At 41.7% G+C, this 20,337-nt stretch overlaps 1 protein-coding gene across 1 annotated transcript in view; it reads right to left on the bottom strand.

Moving 5' to 3' along the window:
• Nucleotides 1-14,862, bottom strand: part of cep83 (centrosomal protein 83) — a 73,459-nt gene extending 58,597 nt beyond the window's left edge. Inside the window, exons 1-2 of the mRNA XM_073066017.1 lie at nucleotides 14,634-14,862; nucleotides 2,104-2,355 (exon numbers count right to left, since the gene is read on the bottom strand). Coding sequence (XP_072922118.1) covers nucleotides 2,104-2,249 — 146 coding nt within the window. The 5' untranslated portion in view covers nucleotides 2,250-2,355; nucleotides 14,634-14,862. The remainder of the gene's footprint in view (nucleotides 1-2,103; nucleotides 2,356-14,633) is intronic.
• Between the last annotated feature and the right edge of the window lie 5,475 nt (nucleotides 14,863-20,337).

Below are 20,337 nucleotides of genomic sequence, written 5' to 3'. Positions count from 1 at the left end.
CCACCTTGTTATGAATGTTCCTTGCATTGACACACAAAGCCTTCAAGCTTGTTTTTACAACACTCTTAGCCCTTATACAATTATGTTGAAAAGTGGCCCTTTTTGATTTTTGCCCTGGATTTGCCTGCCTGCCACTTTTACTTTTCACCTTACTACTTTTTGCTTCTACCCTCATTTTACAGCCTTCTGTCTCTCTGCACTTGTTCCCATCCCCCTGCCACATTAGTTTAAATCCTCCTGAACAGCATTAGCAAACGCTCCCCCTAGGACATTGGTTCCAGTCCAGCCCAGGTGCAGACCGTCCTGTTTGTACCAGTCCCATCTCCCCCAGGACTGGTTCCAATGCCCCAGAAATTTGAATCCCTCCCCCTTGCACCATTTTTCATAGATGAAAATATGTTGTTTTTTTCTTCCTCTTGCAAAGCCAGACCCAAGAAGTAAGCCACAGGCTCAGTCTGGGCGATTTTGGAGCCAGCATTTGGTGGGGTTGTGCTCTGATACGATCAGGAATGCACACTGCTTCATGTTGAATTAGGTGGAGATGAGTTCCAATCAGAAACATGGTCCGACCCGTATCAGCAGTGGAAAGGAGTGAATAAGATTGGAAACAGGCATATTGATGTTGGTGGGGAAGTTGGGGTAGAAGTGGGGATTAGAGATGAGGAGCTTGTGGAAAAATAGGGAATCGGAGGCCAGGAATATGTAGAGAGCCAGTCATACTATGGGGATAAGAACTAATTATTCTAACAGTTTCCATGATGTGTGCAATGTTGGTCAAGTTCTCCTGCAAATGCTTCCAAATTCTTTAATCACAGACAACATGCATAACTGGCAAGTCTTGCAGGTTGCCCATACTTGTTCTTCTTAAGCAATTCAGACTCTTCCAGCCAAAGGTGAAAATATTATGGGAAATCATATTATGTGCAACACATTCCAATAATCACATTTAGCTAAAAGTTCCATAATTACTTGCCAACTAAGTACACATGTGTGAGATACAAACTGGGGGATTGTGGATTTAGAGGTGTAGTATTTATGCACTCTGGTGTGAGTGAGCAGCATGTCCAACATTGGGACAGAGGAGCTGCACTGAAAGGGGGAAAGGCACGATAGAAGCAGCAGGGCTGAGGGCTGACAATGGAGCAGAGGGGTGGGGAGTGGGGGGATGACATGGTTTTGGTGGAAAACCGATGAGAGTCTGACAGCAACACCAGGACCGGGGTTCAGTTTACTGGGTGTTTTATCATTACTCAAGAGGGTGATACAAGTACAGCATTGTCCCAGAAAGGCTGCACAATAGCACATAATATTAATTAACCCAGAGCCCTCAAAATGCACCCAGTGATCTAACAAGAGAGATTAGACCAGGCTATTTAGGTAGCTCAGTCATTAATGTGAACATTTTTATCAACAGGAATGGTTAAGCTGGAATAGTAAAATTGTCATTATGCATGTTTTCTTATCTGCCATAGAACATTTCAGCAAAAGCAGTTTTACACATTTTTGTTCAGTTGACCAATGAGTTGTAGGAATATTTCAATTGGTAAGTAATTTTTCTCAAGGTTTTCCCATGATTAAACTTTTGCATTCAGTTATTACAAAACATTATTGAACTTCCATTCCTATTTAGTCAGGATGTTCCCAATCTACATCGATCTAGTTACAGGCCCCTGGTGAATGATTTGGGACTACATTTGTTCTGCAGTCACCTAGGCTCCTATGCACACCTACCTCTAATTTTGCACCAGAGGGGCTGCAATGGGAACCAGCAGTGACAGTGGTAGGGGTAAGTGATTCTTTGGATTATGATGTGTTAAAACATGGAGCACAAGAAATGGAAACTGTGCTTTGTTGGATGTTTCAGTTTATAAAGTGGTTGAAATTCTATAGCTTTCTTTTTTATAACATGATTTTGTTTTCAGGTGACAGCTTAACTTCTGACACATTGGAAGAAATTCTTCCACAAGGCCTAAACCACCTTGGTGTAAGTGGGGGGGAACTGAAACTCTTATGCTAAACGTTATCTTCTCTGTGCACCTCTGCAAGAATTCACTGCATTTCAGTTTTGTATGGTTTTCAAGCACATGCAACTACTGGCAATACCTTGTGTGTTCAGCCTTCAAGATTTGATAGTTGCTTTTGTGATGTTCACATCTCATTCTCTCATCAATTAACATTTTTTGCAGCTCCATTTTAGTGCTACATAGATCTACATCCAGTTCAGATGACTGTTTGGCAAGATCTTCCATTGCAGAGCGCAGCTGTATAGATGTTAATGCTAGAAAATTAGGTTACAAGAAACTCTCTCCTGAAGAGCACTTGACAAGTGGATGGAAGCTTCACTCCTGAAATAAACTGCACAAAAAGAAATAAGTCACAAGTTTCAGAACTTCACAAGTTCTCTATTGACCTCTCCAATTTGTTTCAAATAACACATGAATAAAAAAATCTTTTTACACTAATTTAAGATCAAAGTAATCTTTAAAAGGTTAAAATGTCAGCTAACTCTAAATAAGGGAAATGCAAAATATGGTACTTTCCCCATACATCCCAACAGACCTAGATATGATCTCTGGTCTGATTTTAATTGGCAACTCAGATGGATTTTGTAGGAATGGAGCAAGATCTGAGCAGAGTTTTGCAGGTACAATAGCCTCACATGTTTGTTTCCTGCTGGACTTGTGACAGAACAAAACATCAGCAGGCTGGGAAATAACCAAGAGCTCCTATTAAAAGGTTCAAAGTACATTTATTACCAAAATACCTATACAGTACATAGACCTGAGATTCCTCCTTCCATAGGCAGCCACGAAATACCATGGAAACTGTTAAAAGAAAACATCAAGCACCCAACACGCCAAAAAAAATTGCGCTGAGCAAAAAGGTGAGCAATTAACACACAAACCGTAGCGTCTCCAGAAAGTGTCCTGGAAGGACGGCCACTGAGCCAGTTCTGTTTAGCACCGTGTCATTGACTGTACCACAGTTAGCAATCCAGATTACTGCCGAAGCACCTCTATCAAATTGTGCAAATAGCTAGAGTCACCAGAAATGCATAAAGATAAACCAAAGAGCCCTCCAAAAGTGAGTCCACAGAGAGTATACAGCACTGAAGACATTGAACATCAAACTCAGGACCTCCAAAAACAGTCCCGCAGACATGAGCCGCACAACCGAGGCGTTTGAACCCAAGACTCTGCCCATCCTCCGGCAGTGAGAGGGAGATTGGTCAATCGCAGCCTGTCAGCGCTGAACACCCTCTGACCTTCTGCTCTCATCCCCATCGATTTCAATCTTGCTCGACGTTTTAAGCAGTGTAATGTAATGGAGACAACCGTGGGTCCCCGATCCGCCATTAGGAAATGATAGTTACACACTCTGCTCTTAACCTCATCGAATTCCCCCGGAGTTAGCAAAAGCTCCAGATCACTCAGTTGGCCCAAAAATACATAATCAAAATGGAAATTACAGAATGCAATTGATCGCAGCTCAGAAGAAACATATTTAAAAGTAGTTTCATGAGCTGTCTGCAGGACGTCGCCACTGGTCACCGACGCCAATTGAGACAACTAGAGTTTCACCCTTTTAAAAGTGTGCATAAATGAATATCAGGTAATTGCAACAAGAGACTTCAGTGTGCTGCTCTTCATGGTCAAAATCCAACTCATACTTTTCTGCCATATTAAAGGTTGTTGATGACATCAGTGTCATAAACTGAATCAAAGGTGGTGATGAATCAGCAAATAGGAGGAGACTGAAAATCTGGCTGGGTGGTACCATAACAACAACCTCTTACTCAATGTCATCAAGACCAAGGAGCTGATCATCGACTTCAGAAGAAAACTAGAGCTCCATGAGCCAGTCCTCATTAGAGGTGAGAGGGTTAGCAACTTTATATTCCTCAGTGCTATCATTTCGGAGAACCCATACTGGGCTCAGCACGGAAGTGCAATTACAAAGAGAGCACAGCAGTGCCTCTACTTCCTTAAGGGGTTGCAAAGATTTGGCGTGACATCTGAAACTCTGACAGCTTCTATAGACGAGTAGTGTTGAGTATCACAGCCTGGTATGGAAATATCAATGCTCTTGAATATAAAATCCTACAAAAAGAATCCTATGGCCCAGCCCATCATGGCTAAAGCCCTTCCAACCATTGAATACATCTATATGAAATGTTGCAGCACCATCCATCATTATAGATCCTCACCACCTAGAACATGATCTCTTCTCACTACTGCCATCAGGAAGAAAGTACAGGAGCCTCAAGACTCATACTACCAGGTTCAGGAATAGTTACTACCCATTAACTATCAGGCTCTTGAACCAAAGGGGATAACTTCACTTACCCCATCACTGAAATGTTCCCAGGTCCAATGGGCTCATTTTCAAGGACTCTTCATCTCATGTTTTCAATGTTTATTGCTTATTTATTCACTATTATTTTTTTCTTTTTCTATTTGCACAGTTTGTTGTCTTCTGAACAAAGGCAGAATGCCCTAGTTGGGTGGTGTTTCATTGATTCTGTTATGGTTATTATTCTATTGATTTATTGAGCATGTCCACAAGAAAATGAATCTCAGGATTGTATATGGTGACATATATATTTTAATAATAAGTTAACTTCGAACTTTTTAAACTTCTAATTGTGGCAATATAAGTAGATATCATTTTGGGTCACACACTGGGGAGCTGATGTCAATCAAAGATCCATGTCCCAGGAAGACGTAATGCACAGGTCATACTAACCTTTAAAACCTCTTAGAAATCTACCCTAAATCTTGTTAACAAGTGGCATATTCAGATGTTCTACTATTAATGTTTCCAGTGTAGATGACGTAGCTTTGACTAGGGCATTGCAATGAACCAGTGAATGAGGAGAGGCTTTCTAAACCTAAAAACCACTGAGTGGCATTGCCTTTCTGTAAATTCACTTGAGGCCATGCCTAACATCTAAGATAGTGAAACTAACAAGTTTCCATAGCATTTCATGTGCAAGAGAAAATATGTAAATGAATTGTAAAGAGGAAGTTAGAAAACAAACTTTAAATGTTAGAATTAAGAAAATTAACAAAGAGTTACAAATAACTATCACTCACCCAGAGATTGTGAGCATTAAAAAACCTTCACTACAACAAAAAGTTTTATTAAATTTGTCATTCAAAAGAGGATTTGCCATTAGAATAAATGCATTTAGAAACCTCCTTTGAAATAGATACACACATATACATACATACATAACACTTAACAGTATTTTTGATCAGATCAATGGAAAAGGGTCTGGTAAACAAGCTACTAGCTCTTATCCTCCTACTGATTTCAGACCAGCTGATAAGTGGTTTTCCGTTTTCTTTCCCCATTCTCTCTTAAATAAAAAGGTTACATTTTCTATCTTCTCGAATCTACAGAAAATTGGAAGATGACAGCTAGTGCATCCACTATTTCCATAGGTACCTCTTGCAATTCCTTGGGACACAGGAAATGAGGCCCAGAGGATTTATCAGCTTTCAGTCTCATTAAATCTTCATTACTACTTTTACCTCCACTCATTTCTTTCACATCCTCATTCCCTCTAAATCTCTGTTCTCTACTATTTATTGAAGGTTTTCTTTTTTCATGGGTTTAAAATTCATTTCATATTTACCAAAGAACTGATCCCCACATCTCTCAGCAAGGCCTGATATTTCTGATAGTCTCCTCCAATGCACAGAAATGATAACAAACTTATAAATTGGGTTGAGAGGGAAAGTATTAAGTTAAGTTTTGGCAGAGTAAAAGTATCAAGGAAGAGGTTTTGTCCCTATTCTGACATCATTAAGTTGAGGGATATTGTATATTTAATCAGCACTTTTTTTAAAGAGCCTGTCTGAATGTCTCGGGGTCCACTGAACTTTGCACCCATTATCCTATTTCTATCCAGATGAAAATGTGTTTCAGTTACATTCAACATTTTTATCATTACTTAGAAAGGCACGTGGCAAAGAATAAAAGATAAAGTACTTTACTGGCATCAGTAGGGCTTTTCAGGGTTTATCTTTTTTTAAATTAACAAGATATTTATCTAAATGTAACTATAATTAAAGCATTAGCACTTTTAGACTTGCTGCAGGTGCACATAAAATCCGTTGTAACCAAGCAACAACTGAAGGATTAATTTGCAAAATTTGGTCCAATACAATTAACATGCACTGAAAGAATTTCTAAATCTAAAGGTTAAAATTGGTGCAAATTTTAAAAGAAACAAAGTTTGGGGAAAATAATAAAGAATGCACACATTAAAGGATAGAAGTATTTCCTAAAGGTTACAGTGCAGCTCTGACATTCAGGGGAAAAAAAGAGGTAAAGTAAACATAGTCAGTTTGGTAATGTCAGTGATTGCATTTATATGAAAAAAGCTTTATGAACTACAGAAATTAACATAAATGTGAATAGTGCTTAAGTTATAACATTAAAATCAAACATAATTGTTAGTATTCAGAACTTTTAAAAATATTGCTTGATAAAAATTTGGGCACATTACCCCATCATGTCATTCATGAGCTGCAGATGCAAATTGAATCTGGACTGGATGAAGTGATAGTTATAATTCGTATCCCTCAGATATTGTTCCCCTCACAAACCTGTTTTTTTGAGTTTTAGACTCTCTCTGCCTTGGGAAAACAAGACCATCACCATCTTTACACAAAGTTGACACCACAGCTTTCTCTCTTCTGGTGAGAATAAACTTAGCCTATCAAATGTGTCCTTATAATTACAGGTCTCCATTCCAGGCAACATCCTTGTGAATGATGATGAATTGGCATACTTGAGGGAGACAGAAAATCTGATTGAGTGGTGCCACAACAACAATCTCTCACCCAATGTTCGCAAAACCAAATAACTGGCTATTGACTACAGAAGGAAGAAACCAGAGGTCTATGAGCTAGTCCTCATTAAGGGATCAGAGACGGAGAGGATCAGTAACTTCAACTCTTGCTTTAACATGACTTCAAGCCAACATCCCATGCACCATCCATCTATCTACAGGCCATTACAGTCAGTGTTTTAGGCTATATTTTTATTATTTTTTGTGATTGTATGTTTTGCAGGTATTGTAATTAAATGTGCTAGTGTACATGTACCTTGTGCTATGTATGACTATTGGTACTGTGTTTTGCACCTTGGCCCTGCTGGAACGCTGTTCAGTTTGGCTGTATTTGTGTGTATGGTTGAATAAAAATTAAACTTGAACTTAAACTTAAGAATGAGAATCAGAATCAGATTTAATAGCACCAGGATATGTCATGAAATTTGTTTAAATTCCTTGGGACCAGCTGGTAAGTGCCATCACAAAGAAGGCAGAAATGTGCCTCTACTTTCTTAAAAGATTTGCGTAGATTCAAGTCATCACCTGAAACTCTGACAAACTTTTCGCTACTACCTTCGGGCGAAAATGCAGGAGCCTTAGGTCCCACTCAATCAGATGCAGTAACAGTTATTACTCCACAACTATCAGGTTCCTGAACCAACATGGATAACTTCACTCACCTCAACTCTGAACTGACCCCACAAACTAAAGACTCACTTTCAAGGAGTCAATAACTCATTCCCAGCATCAAAAACGTTGCCTTCTTTTACACATTGGTTGTCAGTCTTTATGTATAGTTTTTCATAAATCCTATTGCAATTTCCTGTAAATGCATGCAAAAATTAATCTCAGAGTAGCATGTGGTAACATACACTCAATGGCCACTTTATTAGGTACAGGAATTGAATAGCCCATCTGCTTCAAAGTTTGATTTGCTGTGCATACAGAGACCCCAGAAGATCAGCAGTTTTTGAAATACTCAAATCTGGCATCATAGAACATGTAACATAGAAATCTACACCACTTAACAGAACTTTCAGCCCACATGTTGTGCCAACCATGTAACCTACTCTAGAAACTACCTAGATTTCCCTATTGCATAGTCCTCCATTTTCCTAAGCTCCACGTACCTTAAAAGGTCCTATTGTATCCGCCTCTACCACTGTTGCTGGCAGTGCACTGTACACACCCACCACTCTCTGTGTGAAAAACTTACTTCTGACATCCCCCATACCTACTTCCAAGCACCTTAAAACTATGCCCCCTCATTTTAGCCATTTTAGCTCTGGGAAAAAGCCTCTGACTATCCACACGATCAATGCCTCTCATCATCTTACACACCTCTATCAGGTCACCTCTCATCCTCTGTTGCTCCAAGGAAAAAAGGCCAAGTTCACTCACCAGTTCTCATAAGGTATGCTCCCCAATCCAGGCAAATCTCCTCTGCACCCTTTCTATGGTTTCCACATCCTTCCTGTAGTGAGGTGACCAGAACTGAACACAGTACTCAAACTGGGGTCAAACTAAGGTCTTATATAGCTGCAACATTACCTCATGACTCTTGAACTTAGTCCCACGGTTGATGAAGTCCTACACACCATATGCCTTCTTAAGAACATTGTCAACCTATGCAGCAGCTTTGAGTGTCCTATGGACTCAGACCCCCAGATATTGCTGATACTCCACACTGCCAAGAGTCTTACCATTAATATTATGTACTGTCTTCAAATTTGGCCTACCAGAATGAACAACTTCACACTTGCCTGCGTTGAAGTCCATCTGCCACTTCCAGCCCAGTTCTGCATCCTATCAACGTCCCATTGTAACCTCTGATAATCCTCCAGACTAACCACAACACTCCCAACTTATGTATCATCAAACTTACTAACCCACACTTCTACTTTCTCATCCAAGTCATCTATAAAAAAATGACAAAGAGGAGGAATCCCAGAACAGATCCCTGCGGAACACCACTGGTCACCAACCTCCATGCAGAATATGAACCACGCTTTGCCTTCTGTGGGCAAGCCAGTTCTGGATCTACAAGGTAAGATCCCCTTGCATCCCATGTCTCCTTACTTTCTGAATGAGCCTTGCCTGGGGAACCTTATCAAATGCATTACTGAAATCCATATACACTACATCCACTGCTCTACCTTTATCAATGTGTTTTGTTACATCCAATTAATTCACAGTCAAAGTCACTTAGAACACATTTCTTCCCTATTCTGATGTTTGGGAAGAAAACAATGGAACTTCTTTGTCATGTCTGCATGCTTTTATGTATTGAGTTGCTGCCACATGATCAGATAATTACATTAGCAAGCAGGTGTACTTAATGAGGTGGCCATGTAGTGTATAAGTACTTTGATAATCAATCTGCTTTGACTTGAATCCCTTCTGCAGTCTCCCTATTGTGACCACATCCTTCCTGCAGTGATGACCAGAACTATACTTAAGGACAGAATAACTCAACACTTAGTTTTTTAGATGAACGAACAGATGAGGCATTGTCTTTCAACTACAATTTATTACCCTTCTTCAATTGCTTTTGAGATGGTTTGAATAGCCATCATCTGCAAAGGGGCAGCACTGGGTTTGAAAGGGTTGTTACGAGTAGCCCTCATCAAGCAGCTTGAGTGAATCCACTTTCAACTGACCTTTCCTGTATCTGTAAGACAGAAGTGTGTATGTTTTGCCAGTAATTTCACAATATTAAAGTCACTCTACAGCAAATGAAGCAGTGCTTGCCTGCATATAGAACAACCTAGACAATATTCAGTCAAAAGGCTGATGGGTGGAAAATAACATTTTACCCACAAAAGTGTCATACAATAACACTTCCAACAAAAGATAGTTTACCCTCCTATTTTACAGACTTATCACTGCCTCACTATTAACATGTTAGTGGTCACAATTGCCCAAACGCAACCACACCAGCCATTAAAGTACTATGGGTGCTAATACAGTTCAGGCAGGATATCCTGTCGTATGCACTCACTACGTAATATTGCAGAGCCTTTACACCAGGGGTGTCAAACTCATTTTAGGTCACGGGCCGGATTGAGCAAAATGCAGCTTCATGCGGGCCGGATCAGTCGGACGCGTGCGAACGCAGCTTTCGTTGCCTCCGTTTTTTCAGCCTGCTCTCATGTGTCTCAGTCTCTGCTATAACTACAAAGTGTTTCACTTTACAAATTCCGTTTCTTATGAAGAAGACTGCCGAGCAAGACTGCCGAATAAACACTAAAAACCCTGAAAACCTGGTACCTGAATAAACTCAGCATTAGCCATATCATACGCCATAGGCGCTTCGATTACTGGGGCCAGCTTTAATAGTAATTAGATATTATCTCGCGGGCCAAAGATAATTCCACCGCGGGCCGGATTTGGCCCGCGGGCCTTGAGTTTGACATACCGGTATATGCTTTACACCATCTGTACGACTGGCAGACTCCCCAATACTCCCCAATGCCATTAGGCTTTACAATTCTACCGCCAGGACTTAAGAACTTTTTAAAGCTATTATTAATGCTTTTTGAGATGGTGATTTAGATGCATATCATATTTTTTACTGAGTTAAGTATTGTATGTAATTAGTTTTGCTACAACAAGTGTATGGGACATTGGAAAAAAGTTGAATTTCCCCATGGGGATGAATAAAGTATCTATCTATCTATCTATCTATCTGTACGACTGGCAGGCTGTATGCACTCACTATATGGTATCGCAGAGCTTTTACACCATCTGTACGACTGGCAGGCTGTATGCACTCACTATATGGTATCGCAGAGCCTTTACACCATCTGTAAGACGGAGGTGTGATTGTATAGACTCCACTTGCCTGATGAGTGCAGTTCCAGTAATAAAGTATATAAGATGAAGAGAGGCATTGATCATGTGGATAGTCAGAGGCTTTTTCCCCAGAGCAGAAATGGCTAACATGAGGGGGCATAGTTCTAAGGTGCTTGGAAGTAGGTACAGAGGGGATGTCAGAGGCAAGTTTTTCCACACAGAGTGGTGGGCACGTGGAATGCACTGCCCACGATGGTGGTGGAGGTGGATACAATACGGTCTTTTAAAGAGACTCAGTGCGTGGAGCTTAGAAAAATAGAGGGCTATGTGGTAGGATAATTCTAGGCAGTTTCATGGTCAGCACAACATTGTGGGCAGAAGGGCCTGTAACGCGCTGTAGATTTCTATATTCTATGTTCTATGTAAGTATGATACTAACCAGGACAAAGCAAAGTGTTATGTCTTACAGCTGGGACGTTTGACTTTCAACTACAATTACCTTCCACTATACAAGGTAAAATTCCAGCCAGACACGATGTTTTTCTTTTCACATCTATTGACCTCAATCTTATCACGGCAGCGCAGACCACACTATCAAATGTTGCCTTGATTTCAAGACCAGTCACTCTCACCTTACCTCTGGAACTGAGCTATTTGTTCAGGTTTGAACTAATATTGTAAGCCAAGAGGTCCTGACAAAACCTAAACTAAGCAGTGAGTAGATTATTTGTTAACGGTAGCTCATTCATCAGTGAAGTTTTTTCCAACAAAAAAAATGTGGCAAGAGAATACCTACAAAGTGATTGATTTGGATTGGACAAAATCACTCATTATGTAATTGTAGCTAAAGCTGAAGCTCATGGACTTGAAAACAAATTATTGACTTGCCTGGGAAATTGAATGAGGTGGAAGGATAGGGTGATGCTAACTATAACAGGCAGGCTCTGAGTTGGAGCCATAATTATTAACAATACCACTAGATGATTTCCTGATTGGAATAAAAAGCTAATTTGCTACTATTAGAGCACTAATTTATAAACAGACATCTGTAGAATGAGTAAATTAATCAATCTTTAGGGATTGGATTTTTCCTGTGGGCCTAAAAATAGAACCAAATACTTTCTTAAAGATGAAAAGTGGAAAAAGATTTGCAAGCCGAAACAGATGTATTAGCACGTGTTGGTTGTAAATACAAACAATGCATTTCACTGTATGTTTTTATGTACATGTGATAAATAAATGAATCTGAATAATAGTTAAAGAGAAGTAATAATTGGTAAACCAAAGTACATGGAGAAATTATGCCAGTTATACAGAACTTCGGTTAGATCAGACCTATGAGCAGTTCTCAATCCACAACTTGGAAAAATGTACAATCCTTGAAGTGTGTGCCATCTATGTAAAACACAACAGTGACTGGACACCAATGGTTAAATTATCAAGAGCCTATTTTACAAGTTTTAGAAAGATTAATGTTTCAGATATTATGCATAGATTGAAATTATTTCTGTTATTTATAAAATGTAACACTAGGGTTCATAATCTGAAAATTAAGACAGACCATCAAGAGTGAGGTAAAGAAAATTACTTAAAAACCAACAAAATTTGGAAATAGCAATTGATATCAGATCTATTGTTAACTTTAATTCTGAGGCTTTAAGGCATAGTTAGACCGCCCAGAGTATTGTGAGCAGGTTTGGGCCTCTTATCTAAGAAAAGATATACTGGCATTGAAGAGGGTCTAAAGGAGGTTTGCAAGAATGATTCCAGGAAGTAAAGGCTAACTTATGAGCATTTGATAACTCTTGGCCTGTACTCGATAGAGTTTAGAAGAATGAGAAGGAAGGATCTCATTGAAACCTATCAGATATTGATAGGCCTAGCTACAGTGGATGTGAAGAGGATGTTTCCTATAGTAGGAAAGTCTAAGATTAGATTGCACAGCCTCAGAATAGAGGGACATGCATTTAGAACAGAGACGAGGAGGAATTTTGTTAGCCAGAGGATAGTGAATCTGTGGAATTCATTGCCACAGCTGGCTAAGGTGGGTACGTTATTAGGTATATTTAAAGCAGAAATGGATAAGTTCTTGATTAATGAGAGTAGAAATGTTGCAGGGAGAAGGCAGGAGAATGAGGCTGAGAGAGATTATAAACTAGCCATGATGGAATAGTAAAGCAGACTTGATGGGCTGAATAACCTAATTCTGTTCCCATGTCTTATGGTGTGATGGATCTTTATCATTAAGGGTTTTAAGAAAATAGTGGCAACCTCATAGATCTACTTAAGTTCACAGATATTATGCGTCTGTCCTATATGGTCATGCGCCAAGGTTAAAATTACAATTGAATCTATGTAAACAAATTAATTTGTGATAGTCTGCACAGTTTGCTTTATTTACTTATCTTCAATTTCTGTTGAAGGCCTGTCCACTCCACTGGCATTCCTCAGATGGGCTAAGGAATGACAAGTGAATTTTAACCTAGTTAAGTGTGAAGTAATACATATTGGACTTTCAAACCAGGATAGAAGCTATATAGTGAATAGCAGGGCACTGACTAGTATGGTGAAACAGAGAGGCGTGGGAGCACCGACACACAGTTCACTGAGAGCAGCTGTGCAAGTAGACGCAAAGATCATGAAAAAGATTTAGAAGGCTGGCCTTTATCAGTCAGGGTATCCAGTTTAAGAATAGAGACATTATGTTGCGGTTATTTAAGTTGTTGGTGAGATCACACTTGGTCACTCTGTTACAGGAAAGACAATGTCAAGCTGGAAGGTGCAGAAAAGATTTGAGGATTCTGTCTGGACTTGAGGTTCTGTGTTATAGGGAGAGGTTAGTCATGCTGGAACTTGGCAGTATAAGAGAATGAGGGGTAACCTCATACAAGTTTATAAAATCATGATAGTATGGATAGAGGTGGTCAGAGATAGTCTTTTCTTCAGGGTTGCAGAGTCCAAAATCAGAGGACATAGACACATGAACAGCCACAGATAGCAGTGCAGTCCAAGCTATCGGGTATATTTAAAACTGGGGTTGATAGGTTCTTGATCTTGAGTAGTAAGGTCAGGGGAAGAGATAGGAGAATAGGGTTGAGAGAGAAAATAAACCATGACCGAATGGCAGAACAGACTCAAAGGACAGAATGGCTAATTTTGCTCCCATGTCTTATAGGAGAGATTTAAGAGACCTGCAGTGGGTAATGAAACCTGGAAAAAGCTGCCAGAAGGAGTGATCAAGGAGAGTACAACTGGAACATTTAAGCAGCATTTGGATAAGTACCTGGAGAGGAAGAACCTGGAGGATTATGGGTCAAAATGAAGCAACTGGGCCTGATAGCAAGGATACTATGCTCTGCAGGAACCAGTTGGATCAAAGGGCCGGTTTCCATGCTGTTTTACTCTACCACTCTCACTTGCCTTTTCAATTGTTCATCACTAGCATAACTCAAAGTAAATGTATAACCAAGATACATATATGTCACCATATACTACCCTGAGATATATTTTCTTACAAGCATTCAACAGTAGAAACCAAGTGCAATAGAATCAATGAAAGGGTGCACACAAAGACTGACAACCTATGTGCAAAAGAACACAAAAATAATTAAATGCACGGGTAAATAGATAAATACTGAAGCCACGAGTCTTGAAAGTGAGCCCATAGGTTGTGGAATCAGTTCAGTGTTGAGGTGAGTGAAGTTATTCACGCCCATTCAGGGGCCTGAAGCTTATATATGGTTATAACCTGAAGATTTTATGTCCTGATATAGGTCTGTTTTTAGACACAAATTAAACAAAAAAAAAATCGCAAGTAGAGGCTTTGGTCAGGACTAAACGGTCTGCTCCTACTATCTCTTGAGTTCTCAAGTCTGAGAATACACGATATCTCTCACCGAGACCATTTTCAGGTGAGTGGGGTAGCCCCCAATAGTGATTGCCACTGCTAATTCCACCCACCCCCGTGCACAGCGATGCGAGGGCGGGCCCCTACCTCGTACTCCTGAAGCCGCGATCCCCAATCTCCTGTGTGGAGGGCAAGTCCCACCTTCCCCCACTGTCCGGAGAAGGCCCATCCACGCCGCCCTCGGTGCTCCTCTTCCCCTTCCGGTTCCCGTTCCCCGGGCAACGGCGGACGCCGGAACGCGGGCGGATGCGTTTCGGCGGGCGCGCCCGTTCCGTGACCGCTGCCAACAGGGGTGGACCACCAAGGGCTTTTCTCCCGCCCACGTCATGCGAGAGACGAGAGCGCCGAGCTCTCTGATCCCTCACTCGCCCAAAGGCCGCAGACTCCGCCAGTGAGGAGGCCCGAGGGGGCGGCTGCAGCGGAAACGGGGGTCGCAGGGTCCTGATTACGCCCTAGGGGTAGGGAGCTAACTAGATGGGCCATGGCCCATTCAGGACACCTCATTAGGAGATCAGAAGTGAAAAGGGTCAGACACTTTAAATTCCTTAGCAACACACACAAAATACTGAATGAACTCAGCTGGTCCAGCAGCATCTATGGAAATGAACAACAGTCGACATTTCGAGCCAAGACCCTTCAGGTCTGGAAAGGAAGGAGGAAGACACCAGAATAAAAAGGTGTGTGTGGGTGCGGGGGAGCCTAGCTAGAAGATGATAGGTGAAGGAAAGGACCGGAGAGGAGAGCTGACCGAAGAAGAAAGGGAAAGAGGAGGGGATAGGCAGGTGAGAAGGGGTAAGAGGCCGGGGCGGGTAATAGGAGAAAAGGAGAGGGGAAGGATTTGTTTTATACCAGAAGAGCAATTGATAGTCATATCATCAGATTAAATATAAGGTGTTGCTCCTCCACCCTGAGGGTGGCCTCATTGTGGCACAAGAGGAGGTCATGTTGGAACAGGAACAGGAATTAAAATGTTTGGCTGGAAAGTTCCACTTTCAGTGGATGGAGAAGAGGTGCTTGATGAAGCAGTCCCCCGACTTACAGGTTTCGCCAATGTAGAGGAGGCGTATTGGGAGCACTGGTACAATAGATGTCTCCAGCAGATTCGGCAGGTGAAGTGTTGCCTCATCTGAAAAAATTGTTTGTGGCCCTGAATGGAGGAGAGGGGGAAGGTGAGTGGCAGGTGTAGCACTTTGGCTGCTTGCAGGTATAAGTGCCGGGAGGGAGATTAGTGGGAAGGGATGAAAGGACAGGGAGATATAGGGAGCAATCCCTATGGAAAGTACAGGGGGGAGATAAAGATGTGTTTGGTGACAGAAGTTGCAGAGAATGATGTATTGGATGTGTTAAGTTCCTTGGTGTTGGCACAACAGCGCCTTGATGTTCCTAGAAGTTTATATAGATTCGGCATGTGACCTCAATGTTTGACAAAGTTCTATACATGCATTGTGGAGAATATCCTGACTGGTTGCATTATTGAAACATGAATACCCAGGAACAGAAAAGGCTAGAGAAAGTGATGGTTACAGCCCAGTTCATCACAGCTAATGTCCTCCACACCATTGACACATGTACATGGAGGGCTGAGCATCCATCATCAAAGATTCCCCACCCCCATCCTCTTCTCACTACTACCATTGGGCTGAAGGTACAGGAGCCTTGGGTCCCACACCACCAGGTTCAGAAACAGTTATTACCCTTCAACCATCAGGCTCCTGAACCAGCATGGATAACTTCACTCATCTCAACACTGAATGGATTCCACAACCTACGGAGTCACTTTCAATGACTCTATCACTCATATTCTCAGTATTATTTATTTTTTATTTGCACAATTTGTCTTCTTTTCCATATTTGTTGCCAATCTTTGTTATGTATAGTTTTTTCACAAATTCAATTGTATTTCTTTATATTCTGGTAAATGCCCACAAAAAACAAATGTCAAGGTGGTGTAAGTGACAAATACTTAAATAGTAAATTTACTTTGACTTTGATGTTCAGACTGTGACCTCTCTGATGGATGTTAAAAGCTCCACTCAAAGAAGAAACCAGAACTTCCTCATTGTGTTTAACCAATATTTAGCTGCTCACTCAAATAGACCTTCTGTTGTCTGAAAAAAATCATCAAAAATACCCACAGAGACCGGAAATCCGAAATAAAAACAGAGTACAGATATACATTACTCTGCATGTCTGGCAGTATTTATGGAGATAAGCAGGCATTCTCCTTGTTATGATACTGCTGTAGCTGGTATAGTTACATTTTCCCAACAGTATAGCATCAACAACTGAAGAAAAAAATTCAAATGAAATGCCAACTTAATCAACAGTTGATTTATTGAAAAAATATATAATAGGCTGATCCAATAACAATGGCGATAAAAGCAATATCCTGTTCTACTGGAAGGTTCCCGATGAGTTAGCATGTTGTTAATTGATGAAATTAGTTTTCACAAAATTCCAGATGTGATTAACTTGTCCCCAGATATAACATTTCGCCAAAGTAGTAGGTTCAACAATTAGCTAAAATAAAGAGCATTATCAGGATACAGTAGCAGAATTAGGCCACCTGCCCATCAACTTTAATCTGCCATTCAATCATGACTGGATGTTTTCCTCAATCCCATTCTCCTGTCATTTCTCCATAAACCTTAAACCCCTTACCAATCAAGAAAATATCAGTCCGTATTAGCTGATTTCATTTAGTGACTTAGCTTCCAAAGCCCTCTGTGGCAATTTGATCCACAGATTCACAACCCTCTGGTTAAAGAACTTCCTCCTCATCTCAGTTCTAAAGAGACATCCCTGCTAATCCCAGCATACAGACCACTCGTCAGGTGCTCCAGACCAGTTCAGAAGCAGGTGAAAACCTAGCCAGCAGGAGCCATCTCTGCTCTTCAAGACTGCTTTGACCAAACTGACTGGCACATGTTCAGGGAGGCTGCAACCGATGGCGACTCTACCAATTTAGAGGAGTACACGGCATCAGTGTCCAGCTACATCAGCAAGTGCATCGATGATGTCACTGTGTCCAAGGCCATCACCTCACGTGCTAACCAGAAGCCATGGATAACAGTGGAGGTGCGTGCACTGCTGAGGATCCATGACTCCGCCTTCAGAGCAGGCGACAAGGCAGACCTAACAACAGCAAGGGCCAAACTGTCCCGAGCTGTCAGAGAGGCAAAATGTGCACATGCCCAGCGAATCCACAGCCACTTCCAGGACAGCAGCAACACGTGGCGCATCTGGAAGGGCTTTCAGGATGTAACCAACTACAGGAAAACATCGCCTGACTGTGCGGGTGATGCCTCCCTCCCAGATGCGCTGAACAACTCCTACGCTCTTTTTGAGACGGAAAATTATGTGGTGGCGAGGAAGTCCACCCCTCCTCCAAATGACCAGGTGCTGTGTCTCACCGTGGCCGATGTGAGAAGAACCTTGTGCAGGGTCAACCCACGGAAGGCTGCTGGACCAGACAATATTCCCGGTAGAGTGCTTAGAGGATGTGCAGATCAGTTAGCAGATGTTTTCACTGACATCTTCAACATCTCCCTGAGCAACGCCACCATTCCAATGTGCTTCAAGGCCGCCACCATCGTCCCCGTGCCAAAGAAGTCTTCAGTGCCCTGCCTCAATGACTACCATCCCGTTGCACTCACATCCATCATCATGAAGTGTTTCGAGAGGCTCGTCATGAGGCACATCAAGATTCTGCTGCCCCCCTCACTGGACCCCCTGCAGTTTGCGTACCGTCTCAACCGCTCAACAGACGACGCCATTGTCAACACCCTCCATCTGGACAAAAAAGACACGTATGTTCGAATGCTGTTCATAGACTTCAGTTCAGCATTCAACACAATCATCCCTCAGAAACTGATTGGAAAGCTGAGCCTACTGGGCCTGAACACCTCCATCTGCAACTGGATACCAGACTTCCTGACTGGGAGACCTCAGTCAGTCCAGATCAGAGGCAGCATCTCCAACACCATCACACCGAGCACAGTGGCCCCCCAGGGCTGTGTGCTCAGTCCACTGCTGTTCACTCTGCTGACCCACGACTGTGCAGCAACACACAGCTCGAACCACATCATCAAGTTCACCGATGACACAACTGTGGTGGGTCTCATTAGCAAGAACAACGAGTCAGCTTACAGAGAGGAAATGCAGTGGCTAACAGCTTGGTGCAGAGCCAACAACCTGTCTCTGAATGTGAACAATACAAAAGAGATGGTTGTTGACTTCAGGAGGGCATGGAGCGACCACTCCACTGAACATTGATGACTCCTCAGTAGAAAATGTTAAGAACACCAAATTTCTTGGTCCCTCAACACCAGCTCCATAGCAAAGAAAGCCCAGCAGCATCTCTACTTTCTGTGAAGGCTGAGGAAAGTCCATCTCCTACCACCCCCCCCCCCCCCCCATCCTCATCACATTCTACAGGGGTTGTATTGAGAGCATCCTGAGCAGCTGCATCACTGCCTGGTTCGGAAATTGCACCATCTCGGATCGCAAGACCCTGCAGCAGATAATGAGGTCAGCTGAAAAGATCATCGGGATCTCTCTTCCCGCCATTACAGACATTTACACTACACACTGCATCCGCAAAGCAAACAGCATTGTGAAGGACCCCACGCACCCCTCGTACAAACTCTTCTCCCTCCTGCCATCTGGGAAAAGGCACCAAAGCATTCAGGCTCTCACGACCAGACTGTAACAGTTTCTTCCCTCAAGCCATCAGACCCCTCAATACTCAGAGCCTGGACTGACACCAACTTACTGCCCTATTGTCTTGTTTATTATTTACTGTAATGCCTGCACTGTTTTGTGCTCTTTATGCAGTCCTGGGTAGGTCTGTAGTCTAGTGTAGTTTTTTACTGTAAAAACACAAAATGCTGGCAGAACTCAGTCTGGCCTGCTGAGTTCTGCCAGCATTTTGTGTTTTTATTTATTTCCAGCATCTGCAGAATCACTCGTGTGTAGTTTTTTACTGTGTTGTTTTTATATAGTTCAGTGTAGTTTTTGTACTGTTCATGTAGCACCATGATCTTGAAAAACATTGTCTCGTTTTTACTGTGTACTGTACCAGCAGTTATGGTCGAAATGACAATAAAAAGTGATGACTTATTCTGAGGTTTGCCTTGGACTCTCGCAAAGGAAACATATTCTTAGCAAGGTTACATATTCTACAAAATGCAAAAGATTCAAGATTGTTTAATGTCATTTTCCAGAAAACGAGTGTAAAGGAGAACAAAATAATTGTTACTCCAGATCTGAACCAGCACAAAAAAACACCATATAAACACATTTGTTAGCTTATATACATAGATTGATTGTATGTCCTTAATGTGATGCTAAGCACGTGTTATATATAAAGTGACTGACAGCAAATGATAAAATATTGGTGTGGAGAGGTGAGTTAGCAGGTGGAGGTGTTGATGAGCCTTCCTGCATGGGGAGAGAGGAGTGGCTTTGCATCTTGACTATTTGGGGTCTGATGATTAAGAAGTCGAACACCCAGTTGCACAGTGGTTTATTTAGACTGAGGAGTATGAGGTTATTCAGCAAGGTCTGTAGGATAATAGTATTGAATGCCAAACTGAAACCTAGAAGCAGCATTCTGACATAAGTAATTTTGTTTTCCAGGTGCACGAAGATGCTATGGCATCTTTCGTAGAGCAGTTCTGTTGATAAGCATGTTGGTGAGTGTGTAATGTGGCAGAACTGTAGTTTTTGATGTGTGCCATTACTAGCTGTTCAAAGCACTTCATGATTATTGGCACTAATGCCACTGGGT

This window comes from Hemitrygon akajei, chromosome 14 (assembly GCF_048418815.1).
Source record: "Hemitrygon akajei chromosome 14, sHemAka1.3, whole genome shotgun sequence".
Taxonomy (NCBI): domain Eukaryota; kingdom Metazoa; phylum Chordata; class Chondrichthyes; order Myliobatiformes; family Dasyatidae; genus Hemitrygon; species Hemitrygon akajei.
This window is presented reverse-complemented; position numbering and strand designations above follow the sequence as displayed.